Source organism: Scylla paramamosain, chromosome 8 (assembly GCF_035594125.1).
Source record: "Scylla paramamosain isolate STU-SP2022 chromosome 8, ASM3559412v1, whole genome shotgun sequence".
NCBI classification, from domain to species: Eukaryota; Metazoa; Arthropoda; class Malacostraca; order Decapoda; family Portunidae; genus Scylla; species Scylla paramamosain.
In genome coordinates this window covers 615,001-625,000 of record NC_087158.1, presented here as the reverse complement: position 1 = coordinate 625,000, position 10,000 = coordinate 615,001, and the positions used below count along the sequence as shown (strand labels likewise).

The 10,000-nt window shown below is 45.3% G+C and overlaps 1 protein-coding gene across 2 annotated transcripts in view; it reads left to right on the top strand.

The window, feature by feature from the left end:
• Positions 1–10,000, top strand: part of LOC135102636 (protein gustavus-like) — a 76,604-nt gene that overhangs the window by 14,139 nt on the left and 52,465 nt on the right. The window contains exon 1 of one of the 2 annotated variants that reach the window (XM_064007921.1): positions 3,243–4,079. The exons of the other annotated variant lie outside the window; for it this stretch is intronic. Coding sequence (XP_063863991.1) covers positions 4,051–4,079 — 29 coding nt within the window. The 5' untranslated portion in view covers positions 3,243–4,050. Of the gene's footprint in view, positions 1–3,242; positions 4,080–10,000 lie in introns of those variants that run through there. 2 annotated transcript variants of the gene reach the window in all.

Here is a 10,000-nt window from a genome sequence, read left to right as displayed (position 1 = left end):
TTAAAAAAATAAAAATTGAACAACAAGTAAAACTAACACTAAACTGAAAATTAATAGAAAATGGATAAGTAAATAGAAGTTTATTAAATCCAGTGAGAGGCGTAGGACAATAAAAACCTGGAGAGAGAGAGAGAGAGAGAGAGAGAGAGAGAGAGAGAGAGAGAGAGAGAGAGAGAGAGAGAGAGAGAGAGAGAGAGACAGGAATGGAAGGTAGCCCTGAAGCACAGTTTGAAGGACAGCAGGAGAGAGAGAGAGAGAGAGAGAGAGAGAGAGAGAGAGAGAGAGAGAGAGAGAGAGAGAGAGAGAGAGAGAGAGGCAGGAGGGTCTCAACAAACACGTGCCTCGCTTGCCAGGGTCAGGGGCAGGGGCAGGGAGGGAAGGAAGGGGACACCATCATCATCATCAGCAACATAATCAGCACCAGCCAGATTTATTTGCCTGTTGCCTGTACCCCCGCCCATTTTTTCAATACAACTTTTTTGTTACTTTTTTTTATATTAATCTTTTAAATGTAGCCAAGAAAATAAAGAATTAATATTGCATTCTCTCTCTCTCTCTCTCTCTCTCTCTCTCTCTCTCTCTCTCTCTCTCTCTCTCTCTCTCTCTCTCTCTCTCTCTCTCTCTCATTCTATAATCTTTACGGTACTTTATCGACACACTTTTTGTATAAGTCTATCTATATACCAGGCCAAGTCACACACGGGGCAGCCCAAACAAAACATCACACACTCCTACACACACCACTCACACTCACCCGCGTCTGCTCGTGGTGGAAAGGTATAGTCTCTTCTGTATTGTTAGTTTCTTAAATCGTTCTGTAGCTTGGGGATATACAGAATTAACCATATATTCACTCTTTCGTTACTCTGTCCAGCTTCATGCACGTTTATCTGCGTCTGCCCCTGGTGGAAAGGTATAGCCTCTTTTGTATTGTTAGTTTCTTAAATCGTTCTGTAGCTTGGGATATACAGAATTAACCTTCCACTCTCTCTCGTCACAGTAACTCCATCTATTACCGCAGTGCTCCTCTTAAAATCCGGGTGTGGCTTCTTGGAACATATCAAACTAGTCCATTTAAACTCGACACCGTACGAAACTGCACACATTTGAGACGTGCGTTTGACTGGACACCGCAAACCTCACTGATTTGAAGACACCACCCGTGAAACTTTGTAAAATCGTGTAACCTTACCCTTTAAATAAGGTAAACAAGACAGCCACCGCATTCAGAGAGTTGATAATAAAGAAAGAACGACCATAGAAGTAAAATGGCTGATGACAAAAGTAATAAGAGAGAGAGAGAGAGAGAGAGAGAGAGAGAGAGAGAGAGAGAGAGAGAGAGAGAGAGACGTCGTGAAGAACAAGCCTGGGTTGAATTTTCCTCACGTGTTCAAGCCAAGAATCCCGTTAATAGAAGACGTGGCCAGCGTTGTCTTGCTGCTGGAGGGAAGAGGCGGTGGAGAGAGAGAGAGAGAGAGAGAGAGAGAGAGAGAGAGAGAGAGAGAGAGAGAGAGAGAGAGAGAGAGAGAGAGAGAGAGAGAGAGAGAGAAGGGAAGAGGAACATTTAGGAGGAAGGGAAGGGAAGAAAGGTTAGGGAAAAAGAAGAGGGAGAGAAGGAGAGAGAGAGAAACATTCAGAAGGGAGAGATGATGAGTAGGGAATGGAAAGAAGGGACGAGGAACAGAGAGAGAGAGAGAGAGAGAGAGAGAGAGAGAGAGAGAGAGAGAGAGAGAGAGAGAGAGAGAGAGAGAGAGAGAGGTGGAAGGACGAGGGAGAGAAACATCCAGGAGGGTAGGAAAGATGGGAAAGTGAGAGAGAGAGAGAGAGAGAGAGAGAGAGAGAGAGAGAGAGAGAGAGAGAGAGAGAGAGAGAGAGAGAGTTGTGCCTATAATATTTCCTGCTGAAATGATAATAATAATAATAATAATAATAATAATAATAATAATAATAATAATGAGAGGCTGCGTGGTGGTGATGGTGATGATGTTGTGTAAGTGATACTAATAATGGTAGTGTAACTGGTGATGACAGTGGTACAATAATAGTGATGATAATACGGTGATGGTGATGGTGATGGTGTAGTGGACCAGTAGTGATAGTGGTGGTGAGCTTGTATTAGTGATGGTGATGGCAGGTCAGTCAGTAATAGTGACTGGTGGTGGCAATGATGTGGTGTAACATTGGTGATGGTGATGGGAGGATGGTAATAGTGGTAATGGTAATGGTGTTGTAACAGTGATAATGATGGTAATATTGTATACCAGTGGTGATGGTGATGGTGGTGATGGTGTGATATAGCAGTTATGATGGTGGTGGTGATGACGTTATATATTGTACTAATACACTATACCCTGGACGATGATGGTGATGACAGTAGTAGTAGTAGTAGTAGACACCCAGACCTTAGTAACAGTGGCAGTGGTGTTGGCGTTTGTGTAGCCCTGGTGGTGTAACCCAGACGGTGATGCATTGTACAGAGTAGTGGTGGTGACGCTTGTGACGGGGAGTTTTGATGGTGATGTAGGGGATAGTGGTGATGGTGGTGGTGGGAGCGTCCTGTGGTGGTGGTGGTGGTGGCGTAGTGTCCCTCCCTCTGGTGGTGGAAGAGGAGGAGGAGGAGGAGGAGGAGGAGGAGGAGTCTGCTCTACGGCTGTATTGATCTTGCCGTGTGTGCTGTTCTCGGCCAAATATGTTGCCAATTTATCATTTAGCGTCGCCAGGATGTGTTGCTTGTGGCGACTGACTGTGGACGAACACACACACACACGCACACGCACACGCACATACACACAGGAGCAGGCTGGCGGAGGAGGAGGAGGTGGTGGTGGTGGTGGTGGTGGCGGTGGTGGTGTGTGCGTAAGTGTGTTCGCTCAGGGTGTGCATTCATTGAGGTGGTGGCGGGCTGGACACGACCTTCACTCCCTCCTTCCTCCTCCTCCTCCTCCTGGTCCCAGCGCGGCCCCTCCCCCTGTCCCGCCCTCACCAAGGTTTCCAGAGGTTGCCAACGTACCCTGACACATCTTATTTTCCTCTCCCGTGTAACTTTGGCTCTTTTCCCCCTGCCAGGGCATGACCCGGGGCTGCCAGGTGGTGGGGTGCCCTTGTGGGTAGCGGTGGGGGCAGTGTTGGAGGTGGCAGGGAGGGAGCAGGCAAAACAAGGGAGCAGGGAAGCAGGGAGGGCGGCGGGACGCAGTGTTTAGTCCGCTGAGCAGTTGGCTTTAGTCGAGTGAGGGTGGCGGCGGCAGCAGCAGGGAGAGAGAGAGAGAGAGAGAGAGAGAGAGAGAGAGAGAGTGTGTGTGAGCGTGTGAGTGCGTGTGGGGGACAGACCTTCTCTCCAATCTACCACCACGAACGGCTGTCTCCTCCACCTCCCCGCCCTCCTCCTCTTCCACCTCAGCATTTCCTCCTCCTGTTTCTCGTCTCCTCCACCCTCTCGTCCCCTGCTCAAGTGCACGTTGGGTTGCGTCGCGTCGCGTTGGGCTCAGTTTGGTGCACACGAAGCCAAAAGGAAAGGACGACGGCGTGCGTGAGGGACTGGCTGTATATGTGCGTGTGCGTGCGTGTGCGTGGCTCCAACACCGCTTCTGCACCGCCTCTCACTCAGGCAGACGACTTTGCTCCTCCTCCTCCTCCTCCTCTTCCTCCTGTAGTTCCTCCCCGCCACCGCTGCGGAGGAGTCGTGCCTGGCGGACTCTCTCGCTTGGGAGGCTCCTGATAAAGTCCCAGCCAGGACTGGTGAGCGGCGCCGCGGCAACACCATGTCGTAGTGAGGGCACCAGCCGCAGTGCAGTGTTACTCTGATCAGGCACCACACAGCCTCTCGGTGCCACTAAGTGTGGTGGTGGTGTGCGGCGGTGGTGGAGAGGCGGGTGGCGGCGGCCGTGCGCTGGTGGGGCCCAAGCGTCGTTCCTGCGGCGGTGTGGAGGTGTGGCGGCGGCGGTGGCGGTGGTGGACGGGGCGGGCGTGTGGTGGAGGCAGGGCGGGTGTAGCAAGGTGGAGGTGGTCTGGAGAAGCCTCCTCCCCACGTGGTCTGCGGCGAGGCGACTCAGGATGAAGGTGACTCGAGACACGTCCTCCAGGTAAGGTCACGCTGGCTGCTGGCCGCCCCTACTGTACCTTGCGTTACCCACCTACTGCACCTTACCTGCCATACCTCCCTTACCTCACTTACTGCACACCTGTCCGTGCTTCACACACACACACACACACACACACACACACACACACACACACACACACACACACACACACACTATTATTATTATTATTATTATTATTATTATTATTATTATTATTATTATTATTATTATTATTATTATTGGATACCAGTTATCGTTTCCCTTGCTTCTCGTGAAGTGTGGAATGGGGAGAGGGCGAAGGGCTGGGAATCCCTTGTACCGGAACTTTTTACTTTGTTTTTCTTGACGAAACAAAAAGGGGAAAAAGGACGATGGGAAATTTCCACTCGTGTTGTGATGGTGGTTGTATTTTGGTGCTTTCGTTTTTTTTTCCTGCGTTTTTTTTTTTTTTTTTTTTTTTTTTTTTTTTTTGTGGAAGGGGGAAGCGTCAGTGTATAATGTTGTTGTTGTTGTTGCTGCTGCTGCTGCTGCTGCTGCTGCTGCTGCTGCTGCTGCTGCTGCTGCTGCTGCTGCTGCTACTGCTACTACTACTACTACTACTACTACTACTACTACTACTACTACTGTTACTACTACTACTACTACTACTACTACCGCCACCACCACCACCACCACCACCACCACCACAATACTTTTGCTCGTGACGTTTATACTACAACCATTACTACTATCATCACTTTACTACTACTGCTACAACACACACACACACACACACACACACACACACACACACACACACACACACACACACAGGTTATACTGAAGAAAAGACTCGTTTTGGCTCTCATGCAGTCTGATGCAGACCTTTAACCAGAGAGCAGAGGGAAGCAGAGGTGACAAGTGTATAGGTGTGTGTCTGAAAGCCGATGTGTTGTGAATCATTTTGTGGCACAGATATTCTTTTTCATAACTGTGTCTTCTGCTTTATTTTATCTATCTTAAAATTCCCTCTTGTTCTATATGCGTGTGTTTGCTTGTGTGTCTGTTCGTCTTCACCCATTTCCAGTTCCCACATTTTGTTTTATTCCATATAGTATCGGTTAAATATTTTCCTTCTTATATTTCTATGTTTCGTATTCAACTTTCATGGTCATCTTCTCCTTTATATTTCCAAATGCACTTGTATGTTTTCTGTCTAAGTTTAATTTTCTATCTTTCATATAGCATCTTTTTTTCTTTTTTTTTTTTCTTTTTGGTGTATATTCAGTTTTTCCCTATTTCATCATCATCATCATCATCATAAAAAAGTGACGTGATTTTCTAACTTAAATTGAAAAAAATAAATAAAATAAAAGTGACAGGACAGTTATTCACTCGTCTTGCTGTTCATCTCTCTTCATTTATTATTATTTACGAAACTAATATTTTTTTTTATTTCCCAACTCTCTCTCTCTCTCTCTCTCTCTCTCTCTCTCTCTCTCTCTCTCTCTCTCTCTCTCTCTCTCTCTCTCTCTCTCTCTCTCTCTCTCTCTCTCTCTCTCTCCAGTGTCATCATAGGGACTGGTTTATTTTTGCTGTGTATCTGATATCTGTAACATTGTTTAATACTGAGAGCAACTTTTATTTTTTCACCACATGCGCTTCTAGTGTCGATTTTATTTATTTGTTTATTATTTTTTGTTCATATATCTATGGAAACACTTTTTTTTTCTCTCTCCTACATGCGCTTTGTAATATTTTTCAAGATGTAAGTACGTACACACTGAACTGTTTTCCTACATGCACTCCTGACGTTTATGAAAGAATACAACAGAAAAAAATGTTGAGAAATTGTGAGAAAAAGAGAAGACAAGAAAAAAATGGAACGATTATTTTTACTTCATACAAACGTTACTATATATTCTCACGCAGTGCATTCTCCTCTTCTACTTCACAAAGCCCATGCAAATATTAGTGTTATATAGATACCTTTATTTATTTTATTTTTTTTCTGCATTCGTGTACAAAATTGTATTTTTATTATTGGTGTATGTACGAGTACTTATTCTTTTCTTCTCTATTTTATCTTTTTCTCTCTTGTGTGTTATTTGGATATCTTTATTCATTTATTTTTTTCAGCATTCGTGTACAAGATCTGTATTATTGTCATTGGTGTATATATTTATTCTTTTCCTTCTCTCTATTTTATCTTTTCTCCCGTGTGATTCTCAAACACCGTGTAGAAGCTGGTATAATATCATGGTACCTATAAAACTTTCAGCTTTATCTAGTAACTCCTAGACGAGACAGGCAGAGGGAGGGAACATAAGAGCTTAAGAAAATAAGGAAAACTGCAAGAAGCCGTCAGGTCTACACATGGCTGTCCCTTTTTAAAATCAGGCTACGTATTTCCAACTACCATCCCCATCCATAAACTTGTCTAATCTTTTAAGGCTTCCTGTTGACTCGGCACCAACAACCTGATTCGTCTACCACTGTTTGAGAGGTAGAATTGGATAGGAGACAAGATAGACTGGAGAAGAGGTAGACGGTTTTGTGAGAGAATATAAGCAAGAACTGTGAACTTAGGGAAAGCTGCCAGAAGGGAAGACCTCCCATCCATTTAAACATAAGTGCTGCTGTATTATCCTAACATGCACTTCTGTGAATGCATGCAGTAGTGATTCACTGAGTGGTGTCTTCTGATAAGCTCCATTGAGTGTGGCTTCTTTCCTTCCTCTCTCCTTGTCCTTCCTCTGTTAGTGGCGTGCTAGCTTCAACCCTGCCCTTGCCTGCCTCGTCCTACCTCTCTCTCTCTCTCTCTCTCTCTCTCTCTCTCTCTCTCTCTCTCTCTCTCTCTCTCTCTCTCTCTCTCTCTCTCTCTCTCTCTCTCTCTCTCTCTCTCTCTCTCTCTCTCTCTCTCTCAACCTTGCCCTGCCCTACCTCCTTTTTTAACACTGCCCGTCATCCTGCCCTCTCCCTGCCTCTCTTTCCTTCCTTTTAGTCCTCCCTTTGTCTCCCCTTCTCAACCCTACCATCGTATCCCTGCCATATCTCCCTGCCACCATCCTACCTACCTCATCCTTGCCACTGTCCTGCCTCCCTGCCTGTCTAAACCTTACCTTGCAGTGTCAATTCAGTCTTCCTTCACTCCTCCCTCCCTGCCACTCCTAGCCTGTCTGAACTCTGCCTCTCTGTGTCTTAACCCTGCCTGCCTGTTTCCTCACCATTCCTTAGTCTCTCTCTCTCTCTCTCTCTCTCTCTCTCTCTCTCTCTCTCTCTCTCTCTCTCTCTCTCTCTCTCTCTCTCTCTCTCTCTCTCTCTCTGGATCGGTGCATGCTAGAGAAAAGTACATAGTTTTATATATTGATTACAGCAAAAACTGGACCCGTGTGTGTGTGTGTGTGTGTGTGTGTGTGTGTGTGTGTGTGTGTGTGTGTGTGTGTGTGTGTGTGCGTGTGTGTGTGTAACTATCTCCATCCCTTTCTTTTTTACTTAATAATTAAATAAATTAACCAATAAAACCACTGTACCGGGGAGAGAGAGAGAGAGAGAGAGAGAGAGAGAGAGAGAGAGAGAGAGAGAGAGAGAGAGATAAACTGGATAATAAAGACTTAGTGGAATGAAGGTAAAGGACAGGTTCTCTCTCTCTCTCTCTCTCTCTCTCTCTCTCTCTCTCTCTCTCTCTCTCTCTCTCTCTCTCTCTCTCTCTCTCTCTCTCATTCCCAAAAGGAGATTACACTAGGCCTACAAGATTTTCTAAATATTTATTCAGCTATTTTATTTATTTATGTATTTATTTATTTATTTATTTATTTATTTATTTATAGGAAGCCAAGGTTACACTGATGGCGTCATTAGAGCTTTCTTTCATTCTTTCTTTCTTTCTTTCTTTCTTTCTTTCATTCTTTCTTTCTTTCTTTCTTTCTTTCCTTTCTTTCGTTTTCTTCCTGTCTTTCTTATCTTCTTTCTTTCTTGTCTTGTTTTTTTCTTACGTTTCTTCTTTTTCATTATCTTTGCCCAGATGTTTAAGAAAGAAACACACACACACACACACACACACACACACACACACACACACACACACACACACACACACACACACACACACACACACACACACACACACACACACTAAAGAAAATGTGATAGTTGTGATGATGATGATGATGATGAACAGCATTAGTAGTTGTAGGGGGTGGTGATAGTGGTGGTGATGGTGGTGGTGATAGTGATGGTGGTGTAGTCAAGCAATTTAGCAGATGACGGTGGTGAACAAACAGGATGAAGTTGCTACATGTAATAAACAGATAACAGATGAGTGGAGGTGGTGGTGGTGGTGGTGGTGGTGATGGCGTTTTACAATGGGGTGCTGTGTGGTGGTGATGGTGGTGGTAGTGATGGGTTTTTTTTTTAAATATTGTGGTGTGTCATGTTGATTAAAACCTTGCTCATCACCTTTTGCCACAACGCCATCACCACTACCACGTACACCACCACCACCATCACCACCGCAGTCATCACACTACCACATACACTAATACACGTAACCACACCACCACCACCACCACCACCACCACACACCACCACACACCATGCACTCTCTTGCATTGATTTTCTATACCAGAGCTGTGGAAATATGATCCCTCCCTCTCCCTCTCTCCCTCCCTCTCTCCCATTCTCTCCCCTCTGTTCCTCCTTCCTCTTGCTTCCTCTCAACTCTCCCTCCTTCCTCTCCCTTCCTGTCACGCTCCTCTCTCTCTCTCTCTCTCTCTCTCTCTCTCTCTCTCTCTCTCTCTCTCTCTCTCTCTCTCTCTCTCTCTCTCTCTCTCTCTCTCTCCCATATATCCTTCATAATTTTATAAGATTCCCTTCCTTCCTCTTCCTTCATTTCTTCTTTCCTTTCTCCATCCTTCGTTTTTTTCCTTCTCTCCCTTTATCATATTTTTCCTTCTTTCGTTTTTTCCTTTCTTTTTATTATTTAACTTTTTTTCGTGTTAAATTTGTCTTTCTCTTCATTTCGCCTTCCTCTGTTTTCCTCGTTCCTCTTATCTTTTTTTTATCTTCCTTTTTCTTCCTTCATTCTTTCCTTCTTTCCTTCCTTCCTTCCTTCCTTCCTTTTTTTCCTTCCTTCGTCTCATTTAATTCTTTTGTCTGTCTATCTGTTTGTCTTCCTCCCTCCCTCCCTCCCTCTTTTTCTTTTCTCTTTCTTTCTTTCTTTCTTTCTTTCTTTCTTTCTTTCTCTCTCTTCCTTCCTTCCCTCGTCTCATTTCATTTTTTTGTCTATCTGTTTGTCTTCCCCTGCCTCCCTCTTCTTTTCTTTCTTTCTTTCTTTCTTTCTTTCTTTCTTTCCTTTTCCTTCCTTCCTTCCTTCCTTCCTTTCCTCCTCCTCCTCCTTTCCTTTCCTTTCCTTTCCTTTCCTCCTCCTCCTCCTCCTCCTCCTCCTCCTCCTCCTCCTCCTCCTCCTCCTCCTCCTCCTCCTCCTCCTTACAATTTCCCTAAATCTGTTATCCTCTGTGTGTGTGTGTGTGTGTGTGTGTGTGTGTGTGTGTGTGTGTGTGTGTGTGTGTGTGTGTGTGTGTGTGTGTACAGGTGTGTCTGGGAGCGGCGGGGCGGGGCAGGTGTGGGGCGGGGCTAGGCAGGTGTGGGTGCTCAGGAAATGGTCTGCGCTCCTGTTCTTCCGGCCCGGTCATCTCTCTCTCTCTCTCTCTCTCTCTCTCTCTCTCTCTCTCTCTCTCTCTCTCTCTCTCTCTCTCTCTCTCTCTCTCTCTCTCTCATTTTCTGCGTGTTCTTTTCTACCACCTTTATTATTCACTTCCTTCTTCTTCTTCTTCTTCTTCTTCTTCTTCTTCTTCTTCTTCTTCTTCTTCTTCTTCTTCTTCTTCTTCTTCTTCTTCTTCTCCTCCTCCTCCTCCTCCTCCTCCTCCTCCTCCTCCTCCTCC